The sequence below is a fragment of the Salvelinus fontinalis genome, chromosome 8, assembly GCF_029448725.1.
Source record: "Salvelinus fontinalis isolate EN_2023a chromosome 8, ASM2944872v1, whole genome shotgun sequence".
Taxonomy (NCBI): domain Eukaryota; kingdom Metazoa; phylum Chordata; class Actinopteri; order Salmoniformes; family Salmonidae; genus Salvelinus; species Salvelinus fontinalis.
In genome coordinates, this window is record NC_074672.1 from 16,592,293 (window position 1) to 16,618,581 (window position 26,289).

General features: G+C 41.2%; 2 protein-coding genes across 7 annotated transcripts; one reads left to right on the forward strand and one right to left on the reverse strand.

Annotated features, from left to right (window-relative positions):
- The first annotated feature begins 4,865 nt into the window (after nucleotides 1-4,865).
- LOC129860714 (nuclear envelope integral membrane protein 1-like) lies at nucleotides 4,866-17,470 on the forward strand. 3 transcript variants are annotated; one of them, XM_055931394.1, is made up of 10 exons: nucleotides 4,866-5,003; nucleotides 5,631-5,752; nucleotides 13,035-13,254; nucleotides 13,352-13,424; nucleotides 13,733-13,826; nucleotides 14,017-14,131; nucleotides 14,285-14,510; nucleotides 14,590-14,766; nucleotides 14,973-15,152; nucleotides 15,409-17,470. In XM_055931394.1, exons 1-9 carry the CDS (start codon nucleotides 4,910-4,912, stop codon nucleotides 15,148-15,150), a joined length of 1,299 nt encoding a protein of 432 aa, XP_055787369.1. In that variant the 5' UTR covers nucleotides 4,866-4,909; the 3' UTR covers nucleotides 15,151-15,152; nucleotides 15,409-17,470. The 3 variants fall into 3 exon arrangements, with proteins under 3 accessions (XP_055787369.1, XP_055787368.1, XP_055787370.1); XM_055931393.1 differs by having other exon boundaries at nucleotides 14,973-17,470; XM_055931395.1 differs by having other exon boundaries at nucleotides 14,285-14,477; nucleotides 14,973-17,470.
- A 1,515-nt stretch (nucleotides 17,471-18,985) lies between these two features.
- LOC129860718 (ORM1-like protein 2) lies at nucleotides 18,986-25,260 on the reverse strand. 4 transcript variants are annotated; one of them, XM_055931403.1, is made up of 4 exons: nucleotides 25,090-25,260; nucleotides 23,188-23,362; nucleotides 19,901-20,052; nucleotides 18,986-19,733 (listed from the first exon to the last, which is right to left on the reverse strand). In XM_055931403.1, the coding sequence occupies exons 2-4, from the start codon at nucleotides 23,359-23,361 to the stop codon at nucleotides 19,598-19,600; spliced, it is 462 nt and encodes a 153-aa protein (XP_055787378.1). In that variant the 5' UTR covers nucleotide 23,362; nucleotides 25,090-25,260; the 3' UTR covers nucleotides 18,986-19,597. The 4 variants fall into 4 exon arrangements, with proteins under 4 accessions (XP_055787378.1, XP_055787377.1, XP_055787375.1 ...); XM_055931402.1 differs by having other exon boundaries at nucleotides 23,188-23,377; XM_055931400.1 differs by lacking the exon at nucleotides 25,090-25,260 and adding an exon at nucleotides 24,816-24,987.
- Nucleotides 25,261-26,289: the final 1,029 nt, after the last annotated feature.

Sequence of the window (26,289 nt, forward strand, 5' to 3'; positions counted from 1 at the left end):
CCCTCAATGTGAGCAAGACAAAGCAACTGATCGTGGACTACAGGAAAAGGCCCCATTAACATCGACAGAGCTGTAGTGGAGCGGATTGAGAGTTTCAAGTTCCTTGGTGTCCACATCAACGAAGTATCATGGTCCAAACATACCAAGACAGTCGTGAAGAGTGCACGACAAAACCTTTTCCCCCTCAGGAGACTGAAAAGATTTGAAATGGGCCCCCAGATCCTCAAAAGGTTCTACAGCTGCACCATCGAGAGCATCCTGACTGGTTGCATCACTGCCTGGTATGGCAACTGCTCGGTATCTGACCGTAAGGCGCTACAGAGGGTAGTGCAAACGGGCCAAGCTTCCTGCCATCCAGGACCTATATCATAGGCGGTGTCAGAGGAAAGCCCATAAAATTGTCAGAAACTCCAGTCGCCCAAGTTATAGACTGTTTTCTCTGCTCCGTGGTACCGGAGCGCCAAGTCTAGGACCAAAAGGCTCCTCAACAGCTTTTACCCCCAAGCCATTAGACTGCTGAACAATTCATAAATATCGCCACCGGACAATTTACATTGACCCCCCCCCCCACACACACACCTCTTGTAAACTGCTGCTACTCGCTGTTCGATAGTTACCTATACATAGTTACTTCGCCCCCACCTACATGTACAGATTACCCCAACTAGCCTTTACCCCTGCACACTGACTCAGTGCCGGTGCCCCTGTATATAGCCTCGTTATTGTGTTACTTTTTATTTTAGCCTACTTGGTAAATATTTTCTTCTCCTTGAACTGCACTGTTGGTTAAGGGCTTGTAAGTAAGCATTGCACGGTAAAGTCTACACTTGTTGTATTCGGCAAATGTGGCAAATAAAGTTTGATTTGACTGCGTGGCCGCACACGACTCCAACACCGTCATCAAGTTTGCTGACTACAAGACGGTGGTAGGCCTGATCACAAACGTAGATTAGTCAGCCTACAGAGAGGATGTGGTGCCAGGACAACAACCTCTCCCTCAATGTCAGTAACATGCTGACCAAACCGCATGCGCGCCATCGCGCGCATGTTGATTTTGTACCCCCACACTAGACATGATCAGAACACGTAGGTTGAAATATCAAAACATACTCTGAACCAATTATATTAATCTGGGGACAGGTCGAAAAGCGTTAAAACATTTATGGCAATTTAGCTAGCTAGCTAGCTGTTGCTACCTAATTTGTTCTGGGATATAAACATTGGGTTGTTATTTTACCTGAAATCACAAGGTCTTCTACTCCGACAATGAATCCACAGATAAAACGGTAAACCGAATTACTTTCTCGTCATCTCTCCTCCTTCCTCAGGCTTCTTTTTTACTTCTTTGGACTTTATATGGCGGTTGGCAACCAACTTTACGGTGCATTACTACAACCAACTGGAGTGTGGATGTCAGTTCATCTTTCAATCACCCACGTGTGTATATGCTCCTAAAAACCAATGAGAAGATGGGAGAGGCCAGACTTGCAGCGCATTGACCGTCACAAATATTCTAGCGCCTGGCCACGCAAATGCTCGCTAAGGCACGAGAGCAGTGTAGGTGTACCGCTAGCGACACGAGCGGTGTGGTCAGCATGTTAGACCAAGGACCTGATCATGGACTATAGCAGAAAGAGGGGAGAGCACGACCCCATCCACATCGACAGAGCTGTTGTAGAGCGAGTCGAGAGCTTTAAGTTCCTTGGAGTCCACATCACGAAGGACTTAACATGGTCCACACACACCAACACAGTCATGAAGAGGGCACGGCAGCACCTCCTCCCCCTCAGGAGGCTGAAAAGATTTGCCATGGGCCCTCAGGTCCTCAAAAAGTTCAACAGCTCCACCATCGAGAGCATCATGGCTGGCTACATCACCGCTTGGTATGGCAATTGCACCACCCTTGACCGCAAAGCACAACAAAGGGTGGTGCGGACAGCCCACTACATCACTGGGGCCGAGCTCCGTGCCATCCATGACCTCTATAGCAGGCGGTGTCAAAGGAAGGCACGAAAAATTCAGACTCCACCCAAGCCATAGACTGTTCACTCTGCTACCATCCGGCAAATGGTACCGGAGCATCGGCTCAAGGACCAACAGGCTCTGAGACAGCTTCTACCCACAAGCCATAACTGTTTAATAACCAGACTGCTAAATAGTCAATTAATGGTACCCAAACTATCTGCACTGACTCTATCTTGCACTGACCCTACGCTCACTCACTAGACTTTATATACACACCATATACACACTACACTGTCACTCTCACACAAATCCCTCACATATTCAAACACTACAGACGCGCACATACACACACACATAACACGCAACCCGCCACAACACAAACAAACACACACACGCACACTCACACACACTTTTACACTCATCATTTGCTGCTGCTACTGTTCTTTATTTTACTCTTATTATTATCTATCTGGATGCCTTGTTACTTTATCCTGCTTTCATGTACATAAGTACCACGTACCTCTGCACATTGATCTGGTACTGGTGCTCCCCGTATATAGCTCCATTATATAGCTCCCCGTATATGGCTCCATTATATAGGGCAGGGCAGGCACACATAGGAGTGAGCTGATCAGAGCTCTCAAAAGCTGTGTTGCATGGGGATAAGGTTTTCGAAGGCCAGGGGACGTAGTCATGATCACAATTCTGAAAGAGTACACATGGTGATTCACAAGTTGGTCGCATTCACAAGTTGGTCGCATTCACACTATATTACATGGTGTTAATCTTGTAGTGTGAACATTTTATTTTCATTTAAGATTCAACTATATAGGCTCAACAACATTAGCCTACTCACAGACAATATTGTAGTCAATGTTCTACAGTGTTTCTATTTTGAAAAGAGCAAAGAGCAACAAGACCAAATTCTTTTAAGGGCTACAGATAGTGCTGTTCCCTGTGACATAGGGGATGATATCAGAGGATCTCTGAGTCATGTAGTGCTCAGTGTTTCTCTGCGGAAAGCTATAGACTTCCTGTACTACAGAGCGACACTACACAGAGCGGCCTACATTAATAATGGACTAATCAGTGATAATAATAATAAGTTATTACATTTCTACATTACATTTCTACAGAGCTTTTCATAGGGAGTAGAGGGGAACGAGGAAGTGGATATTATTGCCAGGGCAGGCTCTTAAACATCCTAATGTTGAGATGGAACTGTCAATCAGTAAAGCAGAAACCAAGGGATTAATAAGAACAGTGGTTAAAAATAAGTGGCAAGAGTTGTGGAACAGGGTGTGTAAGGGAAGACACCTGTATAAGATCCAGGAAAAGTTGGAGGCAGAGAGGTCTTCAGGCCAAGAGAGAAGGGAGGAAAGTGTAGTCACAAGGCTGCGACTGGGACATAAAGGCTAAATAGTACATTGAAAGTGGTGGGGAAACATTCGACTGGGAGGTGTGATCATTGTCAGGAGAAGATGAAGGCAGTGGAACATGTTCTATTTCAGTGCCAGAAATATGTGAGAGAAAGGGAGCAAATGTTATTGGATTTGTGGAGTAATGGGGTTGAAGTGCCAGGATTAAGTGAATGTAGTATTTAATGATGTATTTCCTTTCCTTAGGGAGATTAGATTATTGGGTAGGATTTAGACCTTCACTGTCTCTGGTCCACACTCCAGTCCAGTTTGTGGCGATAATGCACCTTAAAGTTGGTTGCCAACCGGCGTATAAAATCCACAGAAGAAGAAGAAAAAAAAGAAGATGAAGAAGAGCTTCTTCATCTCAAAGCGATTCAAGAGCAAAAAACAAACAAGCAATGTACAGTATCATGGCAGGTCAACCAAGAGAGATGAAGTCTTTGAATGCTGCATCATCTGAAGATGGAGAGGGTCAGTTCATGGCTGGTGAAGGGAGCTGGTCAGAGGATGGTAGATGATATTGATGGAGTTTGCTGATGATCTTGTAGAGGGCAAGTCTGGGAACCAGCCTGTTTTATAACCACTGGGTTTCCACTCTGTGTAGCCCCCACTTGGTTGATGCCTCAGCAGCTCTGGGCACCAAAAAGATCACCACACAAAGTTCAGAATAGTAGCCAGTCGTCCTCACTTACAAGCCCTCTACTGCCTCAGCACTGCTGTATTCATTAAGTTCTCAAATGATCACGAACTGGCAGCAAGGTGAAACAAAAAAGCTGGTAATGTGTCCCTCTAGGTGCATTTTTTAAAACTAAAACATTAGCTAGCTAGCCAAGCCAAAAATATTTAACCTGTCAGTCAACCGCAAATCCCTGGGTCAAAACCACCAGATATACGCAATAAAAACTAATTGTTATCAAAATAAAATGTAAAAAGTTGAAAAAACACATTTGTACAATAATTACAGAGCTCTCTGCCTAGGCTTCCTATAGTAGTTAACCATCTGCGTTGAGGGACCAAGCGGTCAGCACTATTGCAGAACATAAAGTGCATGTGAATAAAGTCCTTCATGTTATGTAGTGTAATAATTCACAACATCAAAGGGTGATGAGGTGTATGTGATATAGAAACACCACCTACAGCAATTGACTGAAAATCGAGCCACTTTACCTTTAAGGTAAGCGGATGGCTGTCCCCTGTGGTAGAAAGACAGAACAGAAAATATTGTACCTTTTCAAGTAGATTGTGACGCATTAGATTTTTTTTCTTCCACAGACCAAGGTGTGATTTATTTATCATCTACAGTCTTTCAAATAAACATGACACGAGTAGAAAATATACCCCGATAACAAATATACTTACAATCAAGATTGGTTCTTTCTGTGCCCATAATGTCTTATTTTCGCATAATTTCTACAAATTCATAAACATTCACATCTTGAATGTATCGGAACAGTTTACCTCTTATGTGATTGGGTAGTTGTTTCTGTAACAAGAACCACGTGGTTTCGGTGTAGACTTCTGTCATGGCGGGATACATGAAATGGAAAAATGGACCCCTCTCCAAAATAGTTTTGCTAATTGTGCTTTTGTGTATATTAGGGACACACCAAATCTCAGGTATAGTATATAGCTAGCTAGGTAATTTGAAGCGGGGTGGGGAATTGATAGCCAATTTCAAATGCGTGATGCTAACTTTTTGTTTGCGATGAGGCAAGTTATCGAGCAAATTTAGCAAACGTTTAACTGGTCCAGCCAGGTGAACTAACGTTATAGCTAGCCTGCATGCTAGCGAACTAACGTTAGCTATTCTGTCAGTATCCAGGTGAGATTAGACCCTTTTTATATACAGTCATTGGATTATATATATATATAATACACTCTAGCTAGGTAAGTGATTAAAATGGAAAGTTAAACTAGTACCACAAACTAACATTAGCTAGCCAGCTGCTGCAACCCTCCGAGTCCACATTCCACACTCTTTACTTGCTTAGCTGACGTTCGCTATAACATACATCTTCGGCTATAACCAAGTCAGCTAGCGTTAGCCAAATACTTCAATCGTGGTCTGTTTCTGGTGTCTCACTTACGTTACATAAGCTAGTAGATATGTAGTTACTAGCTAAGCCCTGTCATGAAAGCCAATGTCCAGCTTGACTTTGGTTGGCTCGCTAGCAGATTGTGCAAAGCATTCAGAAGTTTGCTGATAAATACAGTCGGTGCCCTCACAACTTGCAATTTTCACAGGAAGTCATATCAACATAATCAATATCAAAGATGGCCAGGAGTCTGACAGAACAGGGTCGAGTCACTTCTGCTATCTCAACCCAATTGTCCCAGGTTGGAAGGAAACATGGACAAGAATCCAGGTAAGAGAAAAGTAGGCTAGTCCCAAATCTGTTTGTGCTCTAGCCAACTTCATTGTTGTTATGCCAATGAGTGACAAGGGGTAAGGAGTTGGTATGGTAGCACAAACAGGCTGGTTCTCAGATTTTACCAGTTAAATGTAGACACATTACTTTTTTGTATATTTAACTTTTCAGAAATATTTTATTAAAGGGATACTTCAAGATTTTGGCAATGAGGCCATTTATCTACGTCCCCAGAGTCAGATGAACTTGAGGATACCATTTATGTCTCTGCTTGCGGTTTGAAGGAAGTTGCTAACTAGCATCAGCGCATTGACGAAGTAGATACCCATAGACTTCCAGTCATTGTGCGAACACTAGTTAGTATTGGCTTGTGAAACTACCTCGAGCTTCGTTCGTACTGCAGACAGACATAAAAATGGCATCCACAAGTTCGTCTGACCCTAGGGAAGTAAATAAAGGGTCTCGTTGTTAAAATTCCAAAATATCCCTTTAAAATATGCAAATATGGTGATATCTCATTACATATGTGAATATTTGCATATCACGCTATTCCATTTTTATGGACACTGGATGATGTTTTGGTTTCATTTTGTTTAGACATTCCAGGAGTGGACGTGTCCAAAGCACATTGTGGATAAATACTTGTTTTCATCTTTCTATCTGTAAAATACTAAAGACAACAAAAAAAAGTTTCCTAAGAAAATGTTATGTAGAATCAAAAATGGACAACATATCAATTTTCTCTGGGCAATTCTGGAGAATATGCAGTTGAAGTCGGAAGTTTACATACACCTTAGCCAAATACATTTAAACCCATTTTTTCACAATTCCTGACATTTAGTCCTAGTAAAACTTTCCCGTCTTAGGTCAGGATCACCACTTTATTTTAAGAATGTGAAATGTCAGAATAATAGTTAAGATAATTATTTATTTCAGCTTTTATTTCTTTCATCACATTCCCAGTGGGTCAGAAGTTTACAAACACTCAATTAGTATTTGGTAGCTTTGCCTTTAAATTGTTTAACTTGGGTCAAACGTTTTGGGTAGCCTTCCACAAGCTTCCCACAATAAGTTGGATGAAATTTGGCCCATTCCTCCTCCACAGAGCTGGTGTACCTGAGTCAGGTTTGTAGGCCTCCTTGCTCGCACAGGCTTTTTCAGTTCTGCCCACAAATTTTCTATAGGATTGAGGTCAGGGCTTTGTGATGGCCACTCCCAATACCTTGACTTTGTTCTCCTTAAGCCGTTTTGCCACAACTTTGGATGTATGCTTTGGGTCATTGTCCATTTGGAAGACCCATTTGCGACCAAGCTTTAACTTCCTGACTGATGTTGCTTGAGATGTTGCTTCAGTATATCCAAATCATTTTCTATCCTCATTATGCCATCTATTTTGTGAAGTGCACCAGTCCCTCCTGCAGCAAAGCACCCACATAACATGATGCTGCCACCCCTGTGCTTCACGGTTGGGATGGTGTTCTTCGGCTTGCAAGCCTCCCCCTTTTTCCTCCGAACATAACGATGGTCATTATGGCCAAACAGTTCTATTTTTGTTTCATCGGACCAGAGGACATTTCTCCAAAAAGTACGATCTTTGTCCCCATGTGCAGTTGCAAACCGTAGTCTGGCTTTTTTTATGGCTGTTTTGGAGCAGTGGCTTCTTCCTTGTTGAGCGGTCTTTCAGGTTATGTCGATATAGGACTCGTTTTACTGTGGATATAGATACTTTTGTACATGTTTCCTCCAGCATCTTCACAAGGTCCTTTGCTGCTGTTCTGGGATTGATTTGCACTTTTCGCACCAAAGAACGTTCATCTCTAGGAGACAGAATGTGCCTCCTTCCTGAGTGGTATGACGGCTGCGTGGTCCCATGGTGTTTATACTTGCTTACTATTGTTTGTACAGATTAACGTGGTACCTTCAGGTGTTTGTAAATTGCTCCCAAGGATGAACCAGACTTGTGGAGGTCTACAATTTGTTTTCTGAGGTCTTGGCTGATTTATTTTGATTTTCCCATAATGTCAAGCAAAGAGTCACGGAGTTTGAAGGTAGGCCTTGAAATACATCCACAGGTACACGTCCAATTGACTCAAATGATGTCAATTAGCCTATCAGAAGCTTCTAAAGCTATGACATAATTTTCTAGAATTTTCCAAGCTGTTTAAAGGCACAGTCAACTTAGTGTATGTAAACTTCTGACCCACTGGAATTGTGATACAGTGAAATAATCTGTCTGTAAACAATTGTTGGAAAAATGAATTGTGTCATGCACAAAGTAGATGTTCTAACTGACTTGCCAAAACTATAGAAGAAATTTGTGGAGTGGTTGAAAAATGAGTTTTAATGACTCCAACCTAAGTGTATGTAAACTTCCAACTTAAACTGTATCTAAGGATAACCACACAAAATGTGGTGAATGCAGATGCTTCTGAAGCTGAGAAAATGAGTTGGCGTGTGGGAAGAGTCTGACTTTTGGGAAATTTAGTCTGCCAAACCCCTATTTATACCCAATCACCATATCTTCAAATTCAGTTACTAAATATAGTCCAGTTTGTAACACTATGAAATGGGCTTTGAAATTAGGTGAAAATTAATGTACTGAGCTTCGAAATTATTGATGTATGTCCATTTTAAAGATATTAAAATTCATACAAATTGACGGTTATATGATAAACCAAGGAGAATAAACATTTATCAAGTTTACATTTTTGTTTACTTTTTGAAAATTCGAATGGAAATTTCATTTCAGCCTGTGGTGCCTTGCTTTAACAGAAAATGGTTTTGGGAAGTATTCAGACCCCTTGACTTTTTCTAGATTTTGTTAGGTTACAGCTGTATTCTAAAATGGATTAAATCGTTTTTCCCCCGTCATCAATCTATACACAATACCCCATAATGACAAGCAAAAAACAGGTTCTTGGAAATTTGTGGTAATTTATAAAAAAATTATAACTGAAGTATTACATTTGCATAAGTATTCAGACCCTTTACTCAGCCCTTTTTGAAACAATTTTGAAAGCAATTACAGCCTCGCGTCTTCGTGGGTATGACGCTACAAGCTTGGCATACCTGTATTTGAGGAGTTTCTCCCATTCTTCTCTGCAGATCCTTTCAAGCTCTGTCAGGTTGGCTGGAGAGCGTTACTGCACAGCTATACTCAGCAAAAAAAGGTCTTTCAAAGATAATTCGTAAAAATTCAAATAACTTCACAGATCTTCATTGTAAAGGGTTTAAACACTGTTTCCCATGCTTGTTTAATGAACAATTAATGAACATGCACCTGTGGAACGGTCGTTAAGACACTAACAGCTTACAGATGGTAGGCAGGTCACAGTTATGAAAACTTAGGACACTATAGAGGCCTTTCTACTGACTCTGAAAAACACCAAAAGAAAGATGCCCAGGGACCCTGCTCATCTGCGTGAACGTGCCTTAGGCATGCTGCAAGGAGGCATGAGGACCGCAGATGTGGCCAGGGCAATAAATTGTAATGTCTGTACTTTGAGACAGCGCTACAGGGAGACAGGACGGACAGCTGATCGTCCTCGCAGTGGCAGACCACGTGTATCAACACCTGCACAGGATCGGTACATCCGAACATCACACCTGCGGGACAGGTACAGAATGGCAACAACAACTGCCTGAGTTACACCAGGAACGCACAATCCCTCCATCAGTGCTCAGACTGTCCGCAATAGGCTGAGAGAGGCTGGACTGAGGGCTCTTCACTGACGAGTCGCGGTTTTGTCTCAGAGGTGATGGCCGGTTTCGCGTTTATCGTCGAAGGAATGAGCATTACACTGAGGCCTGTACTCTGGAGCGGGATCGATTTGGAGGTGGAGGGTCCGTCATCGTCTGGGGCGGTGTGTCACAGCATCATCGGACTGAGCTTGTTGTCATTGCGGGCAATCTCAACGCTGTGCGTTACAGGGAAGACATCCTCCTCCCTCATGTGGTACCCTTCCTGCAGGCTCATCCTGACATCCCTCCAGCATGACATGCCATCAGTCGTGCATAATTTCCTGCAAGACAGGAATGTCAGTGTTCTGCCATGACCAGCGAAGAGCCCGGATCACAATCCCATTGAGCATGTCTGGGACCTGTTGGATCGGAGGGTGAGGGCTAGGACCATTCCCCCCAGAAATGTCTGGGAACTTGCAGGTGCCTTGGTGGAAAAATGGGGTAACGTCTCACAGCAAGAACTGGCAAATCTGGTGCAGTCCATGAGGAGGAGATGCACTGCAGTACTTAATGCAGCTGGTGGCCACACCAGATACTGACTGTTACTTTTGATTTTGACACCCCCCCCCCTCCCCCCTGTTCAGGGACGCATTATTCCATTTCTGTTAGTCACATGTCTGTGGAACTTGCTCAGTTTATGTCTGTTGTTGAATCTTGTCATGTTCATACAAATATTTACACATGTTAAGGTAGCTGAAAGTAAACGCAGTTCACAGTGAGAGGACGTTTCTTTTTTTGCTGAGTTTATTTTCAGGTCTCCAGAGATGTTCGATCAGGTTTATGTCCGGGCTCTGGCAGGGCCACTCAAGGACATTCAGAGACTTGTACCGAAGCCACTCCTGTATTGTCTTGGCTGTGTGCTTAGGGTAGTTGTCCTGTTGGAAGGTGAACCTTCGCCCCATTCCGAGGTCCTGAGCGCTCTGGAGCAGGTTTTCATCAAGGATCTCTCTGTACTTTGCTCCGTTCATCCTTCACTCGATCCTGACTAGTCTCCCATTCCTTGCTGCTGAAAATCATCCCAACAGCATGATTCTGCCACCGCCATGCTTCACCATAGGGATGGTTCCAGGTTTCCTCCAAATGTGACACTTGGCATTCAGTGTTCCATCTTGGTTTCATCAGACCAGAGAATCTTGTTTCTCATGGTCTGAGAGTACTTTTGGTGCCTTTTGGCAAACTCCAAGCGGGCTGTCATGTGCCTGTTACTGAGGAGTGGCTTCCTTCTGGCCACTCTACCATAAAGCCCGATTGGTGGAGTGCTGCAGAGATGGATGTCCTACTGGAAGGTTCTCCCATCTCCACAGAAGAACTCTAGAGCTCTGTCAGTGACCATCGGGTTCTTGTTCATCTCCCTGACTAAGGCCCTTCTCCTTCGATTGCTCCATTTGGCCGGCTGGCCAGCTCTAGGAAGAGTCTTGGTGGTTCCATTAAGAATGATGGAAGCCATTGTGTTCTTGGGTAGCTTCAATGCTGCAAACAGTTTTTGGTACCCTTCCCCAGATCTGTGCGTCAACATAATCCTGTCTCAGCACTCTATGGACAATTCTTTCGACCTCATGGCTTGGTTTTTGCTCTGACATGCACTGTCAACTGTGGGACCTTATATAGTCAGGTGTGTGCCTTTCCAAATCATATCCAATCAATTGAATTTACCACAGGTGGACTCCAATCAAGTTGTAGAAACATCTCAAGGATGATCAATGGAAACAGGATGCACCCGAGCTCAATTTCGAGTCTCATAGCAAAGTGTCTGAATACTTACAGTACCAGTCAGAAGTTTGGACACACCTACTCAATCAAGGGTTTTATCAAAACTATGAAATAAGACATGGAATAATTTAGTAACCAAAAAAGTGTTAAACACCTAGATTTAGATTTTTCAAAGTAGCCACCCTTTGCCTTGATGACAGCTTTGCACACTCTTGGCATTCTCTCAACTAGTTTCACCTGGAACGCTTTCCTAACAGTCTTGAAGGAGTTCCCACATATGCTGAGCACTTGTTGGCTGCATTTCCTTCACTCTGCAGTCCAACTCATCCCAAACCATCTCAATTGGGTTGAGGTCGGGGGATTGGGGAGGCCAGGTCATCTGATGCAGAACTCCATCACTCTCCTTCTTGGTCAAATAGCCCTTACACAGCCTGGAGGTGTGTTGGGTCATTGTCCTGTATAAAAACAAATGATAGTCCCACTAAGAGCAAACCAGATGGGATGGCGTGTCGCTGCAGAATGCTGTGGTAGCCATGCTGGTTAAGTGTGCTTTTGAAGTCTAAATAAATCACAGACAGTGTCACCAGCAAAGCACCCCCACAACATCACACCTCCTCCGTGCTTCACGGTGGGAACCACACATGCGGAGGTGATCCGTTCACCTACTCTGCGTCTCACAAAGACACGGCGGTTGGAATCAAAAACCTCAAATTTGGACTCATCAGACCAAATTACAGATTTCCACCGGTCTAATTTCCATTGCTTGTGTTTCTTGGCCCAAGAAAGTATTTTCTTCTTATTGGTGTCCTTAAGTAGTGGTTTCTTTGCAGCAAATCGACCATGAAGGCCTGATTCACGCAGTCTTCTATTTTTTTAACCTTTTATTTAACTAATGTTGAGATGTCTATTACTTGAACTCTGTGAAGCATTTATTTGGGCTGCAATTTCTGAGGCTGGTAACTCTAATGAACTTATCCTCTGCAGCAGAGGTAACTCTGGGTCTTCTTTTACTGTTGCGGTCCTCATGAGCGCCGGTTTTATCATAGTGCTTGATGGCTTTTGCGACTGCGCTTGAAGAAACTTTCAAAGTTCTTGAAATTGTCCAGATTGACTGACCTTCATGTCTTAAAGTAATGGACTGTCATTTCTCTTTGCTTATTTGAGCTATTCTTGCCATAGCCCTACTTGGCCCTACTTGGTAAAAGAAAGATCATATTATCTTCTGTATACCACCCCTATCTTGTCAGAAGACAAATGATTTGCTCAAACACATTAAGAAGAAAGGGAATTCCACAACTTTTAACAAGGCACACCTTTTAAGTGAAATGCATTCCAGGTTTTTACCTCATGAAGCTGATTGAGAGAATGCCAAGAGTGTGCAAAACTGGTCATCAAGGCGAAGGGTGGCTACTTTAAAGAATCTGAAATCTAAAATATATTTCGATTTGTTTAACACTTTTTTTGGTTACTACATGATTTCGTATGTGTTATTTCATAGTTTTAATGTCTTCACTATTATTCCACAATGTCGAAAATAGTGAAACATAATAAATACCCTGGAATGAGTAGGTGTGTCCAAACTTTTGACTGGTACTGTATGTAAATAAGGTATTTCTATTTCATTTTTAATAAATAAAACATTTGAAACCTTTTTTTGCATTGTCATTTATGGGGTGTTGTTTGTAGATTGCTGAGGATTTGTTTTAATCCATTTTAGAATGAGGCTGTAACGTAACATGTGGAAAAGGTCAAGGGGTCTGAATACTTTCCAAAATGCACTGTATGTTTTATATTTGTGTGTAGCTAATACTTGTCTTATTGCCGACAGATTAGAGTATGGAGCTCGAAACAGCTGAAGGTGACTGTTGTGGAGGATGAGGAGAAGCTGCAGGAACTAGAACACTTCAGTGTCTGGGGTCTTGTGCAGTACCTAATGCTTGAGCAGACCAATGAAACCACCATCAGCATCAGCCTGTTCAGCCCAAAGACCTGCTTCAAGATTGACCCCATCAACCTTGGAGCACAATACACTGTAATGCCCATACGAAGTAAGTTAAAGGAAAGGTGGGGTGTCTTTGTTAGTTACGAGCCTATTACATATTGATTTCATGTGGAATCTTTGCTGTCTCTGCTTTACTCCTGCAGAATTTGACATTTACATGTTTGTGACATTCCTGGCTGGAGTGCTGTTATTCATCTTTGCAGACTCACTCAGCAGGTAACTAAATGAATTGTGTTCACATTTTACCCTCTATTTTAATGACATGATCCTGATAATCTCGCCTTTATGATTGTAATGGCTGCGGGAATATGTTTAGGGGTGGGGCTGTAGAGAATTTATTGTTGCTGCGCTGCTGAGGAAAAGTTTTGTCCGCTCATACGGGAGTAATAAAGGCCCAGTGAAAACCATTTTTTTTCTCACAAAATGTGGATTATTATTTATTTCAGATTTATCAGGTGGTGCTGCAGCACCCCTACTTCCCGCGGCTAGGATGATTGATGTGTTTTTTTGTTGCTATCTAACAGGAGTCAGGTATTCTATTACTCTGCTGGCATGAGCACAGGTATGATTGCCTCCCTTATCATCCTCATCTTCATCATGGCACGCTTTCTGCCCAAGGTAAGAAGTCAAGTCTTCTATATCAAGGCCTCACCCACTACTAACACATTTTGATTTGAACAAAACAAAAAGTCGGGGTGTACCCTGATAGTTCATATTTGGGAGACCTTTCTGATTTGTATCATGTACGAGAGTCATAAAAATGTATGTTTAGATTTCATACCCCATAATCTTCATTTTCTTTTCTCAGAAAAGCCCATTTTACATGGTAATAGTTGGTGGTTGGTCCTTTTCCGTTTACATCATCCAGCTTGTGTTCAGGAACCTACAGATGATTCTGAGAGAGCACTGGCACATGGCTTTTGGTAAGTATCGATAGTAATAAACACAATCGCAACCAACTCTCAGAAGTACCTTTTTTATCGCTCTAACTTTTTGTATCTGGTATGATAAGTTCACAACCATTGCTCCATGTTTGTAGTAGGAACAGTTGAATGAATTGTTTCTGTGTACTTTAGGCTATGCTGCAGTGGTTGGGTTTATCAGTTTTGCTGTGTGCTATCGTCATGGCCCTCTTGTGGAGGAAAGGAGTATAAATATCCTGTCCTGGACACTGCAGTTGTTTGGCCTGCTACTGATCTACAGTGGGATCCAGGTTCAGCAAGTGGCGTTGGCCATCATCGTGGCTGCCTTCTGCTCTAAGAACCTGGAGTATTCCATTTCATTGATCCTTCTTGCTTGGCGGTAGTTTTTTATAACTCTAATGATTCTTTTATTCGTGTTTATTGGCATTTTTAATAATGTTCGAATTCTCATTGTGCAGCAAAGTCAAGCCAACTCTGCGCTGGAAGCCAGAGCCTCGTCGGCTGCTGACTGAAGAGGAGTTCCAGAAACAGGGGGAGGTGGAGACGCAGCATGCCCTGGAGGAGCTGAGGAAGTACTGCAGCAGTCCAGACTTCAGCAAATGGAAGGCAGTCTCTCGACTTGCGTCCCCAAAAAGGTGACAGTCAGTAGCGTTGAAATACCTACTGAAATGTATGTCCTGCTAGCCTGAAAAGCTAGATTTCAGTCCCAGGGTGACTATTGTCTTTTTAGGTCTACTACTAGTCACGTAACTGTCTCTTTCCCATTCCTGGTTTGAACTAAACATATGATCAGTGTTGTTCAAAAGCTTGATGTTAAAGGCAATGATGTTGTGATCCACAGGTTTGCTGATTTTGTGGAGGGCTCACCTCACCTGATATCGAATGAGGTTTCTGTGCATGCGCAGGAATATGGATCGTTCTTTGAGGATGATTTCTTTGACACGGATGAGGAAGATGAGGAGAATATGATGAATGCTTTGAAAAAAGAAGACCTTCGATGGAATGACAGAGACTTGTGAAGGTGAATAGATGTGGTTATTTTCCTGTAGCAAGGTTAATGGAGCATAGTGCTGACTGGCTTTCAACCCCTACGGCTCTCCTCCAACCATAAGACAGGTGCTCATGAATCGCCATGGAGATGGTGGAAGCTGGCCATTGCTAGGCCTGTGAGCTAATGTCTGGCATCCAGGTTGCGGCATACATAATACTGTACACTGAGTGTACAAAACATTCGCAACACCTTCCTAATATTGAGTTGCTCCCCCTTTTGCCCCCAGAACAGCCTCAATTTGTCGGCGCATGGACTCTACAAGGTGTTGAAAGCGTTCCACAATGGTGCTGGCCCATGTTGACTCCAATGCTTCCCACAGTTGTGTCAAGTGGGCTGGATGTCCTTTGGGTGGTGGACCATTCTTGATACACACCTCATTCCAAGGAACTTACATTTTTGTCTTGCCCATTCACCCTCTGAATGGCACACATACACAATTCATGTTTCAATTGTCTCAAGGCTTAAAAATAAAAAAAGTTACCTGTTTTCTCCCCTTCATCTACACTGATTGAAGTGGATTTAACAAGTGACATTAAGAAGGGGTCATAGCTTTCACCTGGTCAGTCTGTCATGGAAAGAGCAGGTGTTCCTGATGTTTTGTATACTCAGTGTAGATTGCTTATGGCAACCACACGTTTTGGTTATCGACACAGAGCCAGATTCTGACTTGAGAAATGAGAATGTAGTGTTTCTCAAATTAGGATTGAGTCCTGTGTTTGAATTCATCTGAGAAACCTATTGGTCAGTAAGTAAGGGTTTATGACCACTAAGAATGGGGTATTTTATTTTCTTGGAGGAATGTCACAACTTTATCTTGGTCTTAACTGCAAGGTCATTTGTTTTCTTTGGTATTATTGTTGATTTTCCGGAACAATTTTTTTGCGTCATCATACACGTGCCGATGTAAACGGGGAGCAATTCATAGCTGACAAGTAATAAAAAAGAAAAGGGTAAACTGACATGTGTTTGGGAAGAAATTCATATTTTGGTATTTAAAGCATGATGTTTACAGCCATTGAGCCTGAATTTATATAATTTTAAAAATGTACGGGAATAAAAACAGTAATGTGTAAGTGTACCATTGCAAGTATTATAACCTTTCTTTGACGGTGTGTGACACGTCTACATTGTTATGTTCTTAGTTAGTTACTTTCATGTTTTGTTTGGACTGAGATTTATAGGGTTCATATCCATCTAATGTATTTATAAATCCCTTTTTACATCAGCAATTGTCACAAAGTGCTTCTACAGAAACCCAGCCTAAAACCCCAAAGAGCAAGCAATGCAGATGTAGAAGCACAATGGCTAGGAAAACTCCCTAGAAAGGCTGGAACTAGGAAGAAACCTAGAGAGGAACCAGGCTCTGAGGCGTGGCCAGATGGAGATTATTTAGAGTACATGGCCATTTAAAGCCGGATTGTTATTCAAGATGTTCAAAAGTGCGTAGATAACCAGCAGAGTCAAATGATCACAGTGATTTATAGAGCACGTGTCAAATTCATTCCACGGAGGGCCGAGTGTCAGCAGGTTTTTTCTGCTCCCTTGTAATTGATTGATAAATTAAGGTCACTGATTAGTAAGGAACTCCCCTCACCTGGTTGTCTAGGTCTTAATTGAAAGGAAAAAACAAAAACCAGCAAACACTTGGCCCTCCATGGAATGATTGTGACACCCATGTTACTTCTGAGGTGCTGACCTTTTGCACCCTCTGTAAATATCAGTTGGCTTTTAATCTGAGCATTCAGAGGTCGAGACAGCAGGTGCGGTAGAGAGAGGGTCGAAACAGCAGGTCCTGGACAAGGTAGCACGTCCGGTGAATAGGTCCGGGTTCCATAACCGCAGGCAGAATAGCAGAAACTGCATGAGCAGCACGACCAGGTGGACTGGGGGCGGGGACTGCCAGGGGTCATCAGGCCAGTTAGTCCTGAGGCATTGTCCTAGGACTCAGGTCCTCTGGGAGGGGGGAGAGAGAAGAATTAGAGAGAGCATACTTAAGATCACACACGACACCAGATACAACAGACTGGCCCTGTCCTGCCAGCATAAATACGGGGTTCGGGGACAATGGCCCATCCAAAGTTACCCTCGGACAGCATATCACAAGCATTGCCTTAAAAATGTATAATACTTTTATACTGTGAGATATTGTACTTTTGTATTCTGGCCTCTATTCTGTGTTGTAGAATTGGCTATGCATACACCTTTACAGATTTGGTGGCCAGGTAGTTGTGTACTGTTCATTGTAAATAATCATGTGGATGTCAATAAATTAATGATATCGTAAAATCCCACTTCATATTGAGACATAATTTCCACCAGTGGAAAGCCCACTCACCTGTTGCTGTAGAAGGGGAATACTGAGAGGAGCATAAAGCCCTAGAAAGATGGTGGTACTGAATGATGCATTGTCTGTATGAGTTGTACTGAAACTGCTATACATGACCAACAGGAGGTGCAATACACCTTTTATGTGATATACAGTATTTCACAGTAAGCATACGGGTAACCTAATTTTGCAGTTACTGGTGAGGTGGGTTTCCTCCCACAATAACCTGCAGTCAGAGAAGACTTATCTTTTCCCCACCCATTTTTATGAGGTTCTCAAGCTACTCGGGGACAGTTACCTAGAATCCCCGAAGTTTTCCTGATGAGTAAGAGCAGAGAATGTTCCAAAAATGATATCCAAACTGAATAATGTATTTATTTATTTTTTTGTTCAAATTTTGGAAAAATATCTGGGGGTATCAACATGTATCCAGGGGGTATGGCTAATTGGTATTATTATGCTGTATATTTATTTTAACTAGGCAAGTCAGTTAAGAACAAATTCTTATTTACAATGACGACGCTGGGACAATTGTTCGCTGCCCTATGGGACTCCCAATCATGGCCGGATGAGATACAGCCTGGATTCGAACCAGGGACTGTAGTGACGCCTCTTACACTGAGACGCAGTGTCTTAGGCCGCTGCGCCACTCGGGTATTTTCTGGTATTTAGGGACAAACACCCTATGCTTTGACTAACTAAAATGTTCACCTTGACAACCTTCAATATTACCAGGTTTCAGAATAGATTGTCATCCTGTTAGCTGCAATTCTCAAGCCAGGTGGTGCAACACTTTTGCTTTTCACTTCTACTTCTGAAAAGGTGACACATGTTGTTTGCATTCCAGACAGTGGGTGCGAGTCAGGCAACCCCATATGGGTTTCTGCAGTCTGACAGCTGATGGAGCTACTATATAATTTGCATGTGCTTACCAGGAAAACAGATTGGCATATTCTACAGCGTAGTCAAATTATTACCCAGGACACCATTTCCACTACTTCCCCCAGGAGAGCAAACACACCACCTCAGTAGGGAGACACCTCATAACTGAAATGCAAACATGGTCATAGCTTGGGCGGAAATCCCTGTTTTATCAGCACATCACAGGAAACGTGATAGGCCTCATGTAAAGTGTGTGGAGTTCCCCAGAATCCCCACACAGGCAATCTGAGAATTTACATGATGGTCCGACCCCTCACTCCTGCACAATGTTACTATACTCCTGTGTTGCTGTTCCTCACTGCTGAACATTCCCCTTAGGTTTCCCTCATGTCATTCAAAACCCACACCATCCAAGGAATTACAATAGGGACATTGTGGGATTAGATGAGAACAATCAATGCAATAATTAAACTTTGTCTTGTGTAATTATTAATCTGCTGCACAGTGCACAGTGTGTGTACAATATGGTAAGGATGTACCCCAAATTTCCAAACAAACACAGGAAGTATTTAGATGTAGGCTGAAGAATCAAACCTGATATTGGAACATTTATTTTTTAGGCACTATCACATATTGAGAATGCTCACATGGCAATGTATATCCAAGAGTCTTCACATGGATTGGTCACCAAACTAAATTAAAAAAATGTGGCAGCCAACTGAAAACTTTAAGGCACCACAAACATACTGGTGCCCACTACTCCATTTGTATGGCTGCCACTATCCTAAACTCTCTAATCACACATTCTAATGTGTGGACAAATACAAGTAATTATGAAGATTTAGTTTTCAAGGTGATTAAAGCTCTTTCTAGAAAATGGCAAATACATGTTATCCAACCAAAGAGAGAAGAATGGTTTGAGGATACATGCACATTGCACACATACATTATGAATGTCAAATAATGAAAATAAATATAGTGAAAGAAAGCAGTGGCCACTCAGTAGCTCTTAATCATATAGCTTTGTGTTCAGCGCATTTTGCTTCCTTTGTTTTGGTGAGAGAGGTAACATGAACTGTGCAATAAAAACAACAATTTCCTTCAAAACAGCTCAAAGTTACCAAATATGTCTTCTTCACTTCTGCCTCTGGACCTAAGAAATGAACTACACATAAATAAAACATAAATCTGATACTATCCAGTTGTGTCAGTACTTATTGATCCCAAATATTCGTACTCCATGGAACAGGGGCAGCTTTGGAAGGAGGACACTGAGGAGAGAGCCTGTATTGACCAGGAAATGCGTGGCATCGTACTTGGTGTAGAAACTGGCAAGAATATACCTGAATAATTAACAGATGGTTTGAGTTATTATTCAATGCTGATAACAAAAAAGAATGCAATAATTACTCATCTATGTTAAACTATCATTGCAAGCCATAAGAAAAAATAACATGTTTTGCTCCAAAGCACATGGATAATACTAGTATGCACAAATGTTCTGTCTTACAGTACAATGGGTGAGATGGTGAGGAATTTGCGTGAGGATGTGAACTGGATGCCGTTGTCCATCTGTTCCCAGTGTGTGAGTAAGCGAGCTTTGCCCTGGTCTGGTGTCTCAAAAGGAGTTCCTTTCACCGTGTGCAGAAACAAGTACATCACCTGTGGTGGACAGATCACACATACGCTATATATACAAAAGGATGTGGAATAGAGGTCGACCGATTAATTACCCTGGTCTGGTGGATTAATTGGGGCCGATTTCAAGTTTTCATAATAATCGGTAATCTGCCTTTTTGGATGCCGATTATGGCCGATTACATTGCAATCCATGAGGAGACTGCTTGGCAGGTTGACCGCCTGTTACACGAGTGCAGCATCAAAATGACCTTGTGGCTGCAAGGAGCCAAGGTAAGTTGCTAGCTAGCATTAAACTTATCCTATAAAAAACAATCAATCTTAACATAATCACTAATTAACTACACATGGTTGATGATATTACTAGGTTAACTAGCTTGTCCTGCGTTGCATAGAATCAATGCGGTGCCTGTTAATTTATCATCGAATCACAGTCTACTTCAACTTTGCCAAACAGGTGATGATTTATCAAAAGCGCATTCGCGAAAAAAGAAAAATCCTTACAAATGTACCTAACCATAAACATCCATGCCTTCCTTAAAATCAATACACAGAAGTATATTTTTTTAAACCTGCATATTTAGTTAAAAGAAATGCATGATAGCAGAAAATATTAACTAGGGAAATTGTGTCACTTCTCTTGCATTCAGTGTAAGCAGAGTCAGGGTACAGTTGAAGTCGGAAGTTTACATACACCTTAGCCAAATACATTTAAACTCAGTTTTTCACAATTCCTGACATTTAATCCCAGTAAAGAGTCCTTGTCTTAGGTCAGTTAGGATCACCACTTTATTTTAAGACTGTGAAATGTCAGAATAGTAGTAGAGAGAATGATGTATTTCAGCTATTATTTCTTTCATCACATTCCCAGTGTGTCAGACGTTTACATACACTCAATTAGTATTCGGTAGCATTGACTTTAAATTGTTTAACTTGGGTCAAACGTTTCGGGTAGCCTTCCACAAGCTTCCCACAATAAGTTGGGTGAATTTTGGCCCATTCCTCCTGACAGAGCTGGTGTAACTGAGTTAGGTTTGTAGGCCTCCTTGTTCACACACGCTTTTTCAGTTCTGCCCACAAACTATAGGATTGAGGTCAGGGCTTTGGGATGGCCACTCCAATACCTTGACTTTGTTGTCCTTAAGCCATTTAGCCACAACTTTGGAAGTATGCTTGGGGTCATTGTCCATTTGGAAGTACCATTTGCGACCAAGCTTTAACTTCCTGACTGATGTCTTGAGATGTTGCTTCAATATATCCACATAATTGTCCATCCTCATGATACAATCTATTTTGTGAAGTGCACCAGTCCCTCTTGCAGCAAAGCACCCCCACAACATGATGCTGCCACCCCCGTGCTTCACGATTGGGATGGTGTTCTTCGGCTTGCAAGCCTCCGCCTTTGTCCTCCAAACATAACGATGGTCATTATGGCCAAACAGTTCTATTTTTGTTTCATCGGACCAGAGGACATTTCTCATCTCTAGGAGACAAAACGCGCCTCCTTCGTGAGTGGTATGACGGCTGCGTGGTCCCATGGTGTTTATACTTGCTTACTATTGTTTGTACAGATGAACGTGGTACCTTCAGGCATTTGGAAATTGCTCACGAGGATGAACCAGATTTGTGGAGGTCTACAATTTTTTTTCTGAGGTCTTGGCTGATTTATTTTGATTTTCCCATAATGTCAAGCAAAGAGGTACGGAGTTTGAAGGTAGGCCTTGAAATACATCCACAGGTACACTTTCAATTGATTCAAATGATGTCAATTAGCCTATCAGAAGCTTCTAAAGCCATGACATAATTTTCTGGAATTTTCCAAGTTGTTTAAAGGCACAGTCCACTTAGTTTATGTAAACTTCTGACCCACTGGAATTGTGATACAGTGAATTATAAGTGAAATAATCTGTCTGTAAACAATTGTTGGAAAAATTGCTTATGTCATGCACAAAGTAGATGTCTTAACCGACTTGCCAAAACTATAGTTTGTTAACAAGAAATTTGTGGAGTGGTTGAAAAATGAGTTTTAATGACTCCAACCTAAGTGTATGTAAACTTCCGACTCCAACTGTATATGGAACAGTTTGGGCCGCCTGGCTCGTTGCTAACTGTGTTTCTTCCTAACAAAGACCGTAATTAATTTGCCAGAATTTTACATAATTATGACATAACATTGAAGGTTGTGCAATGTAACAGCAATATTTAGACTTAGGGTTGCCACCCGTTTTTACAAAATACAGAATGGTTACGTATTTCACTGACAGAATAAACGTTTTGTTTTCAAAATGATTGTTTCCGGATTTGACCATAGCAATGACCAAAGGCTCGTATTTCTGTGTGTTTATTATAATTAAGTCTATGATTTGATAGAGCAGTCTGACTGAGCGGTGGTAGGCAGCAGCAGGCTCATAAGCATTCATTCAAACAGCACTTTACTTCGTTTGCAAGCCGCTCTTAGCAATGCTTGAAGCATCGCGCTGTTTATGACTTCAAGCCTATCAACTCCCGAGATTAGGCTGGCAATACTAAAGTGCCTATTAGAACAGCCAATAGTCAAAGGTATATGAAATACAAACGGTATAGAGAAATAGTTGACGCGTCATAATTCCTATAAAAACTACAACCTAAAACTTCTTAACTGGGAATATTGAAGAACTGTGAATATTGAACCACCAGCTTTCATATGTTCTCATGTTCTGAGCAAAGAACTTAAACGTTAGCTTTTTTACATGGCACATATTGCACTTTTACTTTCTTCTCCAACACTGTGTTTTTGCATTATTTAAACCAAATTGAACATGTTTCATTATTTATTTGAGACTAAATAGATTTTATTTATGTATTATATTAAGTTAAAATAAAAAGGGTTCATGTTCATTCAGTATTGTTGTAATTGTCATTTTTACAAATATATATAAAAAACAGCAGATTAATCGGTATCGGCGTTGAAAAATCATAATCGGTCGACCTCTACAACAGACACACGTACTAGTCATTACAATGTCATAACACAAGTCTGCATTACTCTACTGTTCAAAATTATGAGGATCCAATAACTTAAATTGCTATATCTATCAAAAAGAGGGGCTTAAATATATTTAAATGAGGCCTACATTTGGTTGGAAAAACAAAAAACAAACTATAAATACTTGTTCTGACCAGATTATGGATGACATTTGTGAGGGTCCAGACGAGGGGCACTGTGAGGACAGGGATGCTCAACAGGATGACGTGCAGCACGGTGACCAGCAGTAGGTATGCCAGCCAGATCCCTCTGCTGTTCATTACCTGCGTGTTGGGGTTCACCTCACTGTGAGCCACACCCACATTCATCCTGAGGGAACAGAGGCTGATAACAAACGATGGTCATTGGAAATTGAAGCTTAATGCAGGAAATCAATCTACAGGATCTAGGCCTACGGCTTGGGAAATTCCTATTAATTTCTAGAATTGAAGTATGATGTTAAATGGCAAATTTGAAAGAGCAGATTTTTTGATTGGTATATGAATAACATAAAATCTAGAATTCAATTCTGTGAAAATTGTACTAAACAAAAGGAGAATGAGTACATCATTTGCATATTTCACAGTTCCCTCAATTACTCATTTCACAGATCAACGTGAGAAGATGAGGTAGGCTATGTCAGATATAGAACATTGATATCAAGTGGGAAGTAGAAATCTAGTGGCCTAGTTCTCCTTCCAGTATACCACTAGGTCAGGTAAAGTGACCATCTGTTACTGCATCCTATTATCGTGGGTAGGTAGCTATCAATATACTGTACATATTTCATGGCTTGTATAAAAAAAAATATATATATATTCCAATCCAAGTGTATTTGAGAAATTGAGAATTCTGTCACTGATCCCCACAGCCATGATCCCTCCCTCAGTCTGGCTAACTACTACGAAAACTAGCCAATATCTTGTTGTTGATATAGCAAGTGGGTCTAACGTCAACTCATCTGACTGAGTAGCTCATGCCACTTTAGTCCTGATTTGGTGACTACAGTCGGTCGTTTAGAAGTCAGCTATTAGTTAGCTAGCTCTTTAAGTTAAATGGGCAATCAGCAGTTCCTACATCCATTTTCATACTTACATGTAACCATTGATAAAAAAAAAAAAAAATCCTTACAAATGCCTTAGTTCAACTGTCGTACCCCATCAGAACCCAAAATATACGCTTGTTTTACTCCAATGTTTGTAAACAATGTAAATGTAAATAAACACTGTATTGCATAATAAACATGGTTAAAACTACACTTGCAAAAAAAGTGCAGTAAAAGTGAGGTAAATGCAGTCAACTGTGGTATTGCAGATATTGTACTGCAGTTATACTGCACTGTAACTGCAGTTAAACTGCAAAATGACTGCAGTAAAAAAAATACTGTAAATACGTACTTCAGTTATACTGCAAACTTTTTTCGTAAGGGTATACTTTTGATATCATGGAGGTCAGTCCTGTCTTTGAATTTGCGAGTGTTTACAATTCTCAAGCCCCATACACCCGCTTTATACCGAAACAGTGGTGGGGAGTTCGCTTTGTTATTGTTTCCACCGCCGATTGCTGCTTTAACTAGCTAGCTAGCTAAAAGTATATCTAACTAGCAAGCTAACTCCACCAGCAAGCTGGCTAGCTAGCTACTGTAGCTAAATAACAACAGCTGTTTGTGCCGTGAAAACTCAAATTAATCTGCAAAATCTACTTAGATTATGTGAATAGGTGCTAACCCATGACATTTAGCATTTTAGATCAAACTTTCCTTACAATCTAGCTAGAAACTCACATTTTGTTGTAACCAGGAAACCTCTAAACATGCTCATTCCATTGTTCGTTTTGGATTGACATGGTGCCATGTTATCAGAATCGGATTTTACCGCACAACAGTTTCCCAATAAGAAAGTTATAATGAGTGAGCGGCAGTGGTGTAAAGTACTCAATAAAAAAATAATACTTAAGTCGTTTTTTGGGGTATCTGTACTTTACTTTACTATTTATATTTTTGCCTACTTTTACTTCACTACATTCCCAAAGAAAATAATGACATTTTTACTCCATACCTTTTCCCTGACACCAAAAGTACTCGATGCAGTTTGACAGGAAAATGGTCCAATTCACATATTTATCAAGAGAACATCCCTGGTCATCCCCACTGCCTCCGATCTGGCGGACTCACTAAACACAAATGTTTCGTTTGTAAATTATGTCTGAGTGTTGGAGTGTGCCCCTGGCTATCCGTCAATTAAAAAAACTTGACAAATGTGCGGTCTGGTTTGCTTAATTAATATAAGGAATTTGAAATGGTTTATACTTTTACTTTGTCTTTTGATACTTTTAAGTACATTTGAGCAATTCCATTGACTTTTAATACTTAAGTTTATTTTAAACCAAATACTTTTAGACTTTTACTCAAGTAGTATTTTACTTGTACTTGAGTCCTTTTCTCTTAAAGTATCTTTACTTTTTCTCAAGTGACTTTTACTTGTACTTGAGTCCTTTTCTCTTAAGGTATCTTTACTTTTGCTCAAGTATGACAATTCAGTACTTTTTCCACAACTGGTGAGCGGGCAGAAAAAAACAAATATGCATCATTTTGGGGGGGAGAAATAAAATACAAAATAATGCTTTTGCTTGTGTATTACCAGTACGTCAGTGTGCTTTTTAATTAAATGTCTTCAAAAGAGTTCTGCCCATTCAGTGAAGGAATGAGTCATAAACCAAACTTCCTTGTATAAATTAGCTTATGTGCACTGAGTGCAAGTTCCTTTTTTGGGGAAAGTGAGTACAGCATAATTTTTTTACAGTTTGAATTACTGTCAACATTACGTAATCATTATTTGAAGGAATTGTAGTCAGCATTACACGTCTACCCACAATAATAGACATATTGAAGTATGGGGCAACAATAGGAAGCTGTGCACCTCCATAAAGAATAACAGGAATGTTTTAGGAAAGCACAGCTTCCTTCTTATGTAGTGTAGTGCTTGACTGCAGTTTGAGAAATCCTGTGACAGCCATTAGAGATTCCTAGATGACCTCCCTAGTATAGATTATTAGCTGTTGAATAATATGTATTATTACAGTAGATCGGGGCAGACTGGGAAAATAATTTGACCCTGGCAATTTATAACCACCAGCCCATGTCACTGCGCTTCCAGTGGGTGTTCAATAGAGATTAATTACATACGTATGTGCACTAACTAATATCATAGGCTTATTAAATTGGGGTTCAACACCTGAGGTGGAAACACAAAACACAG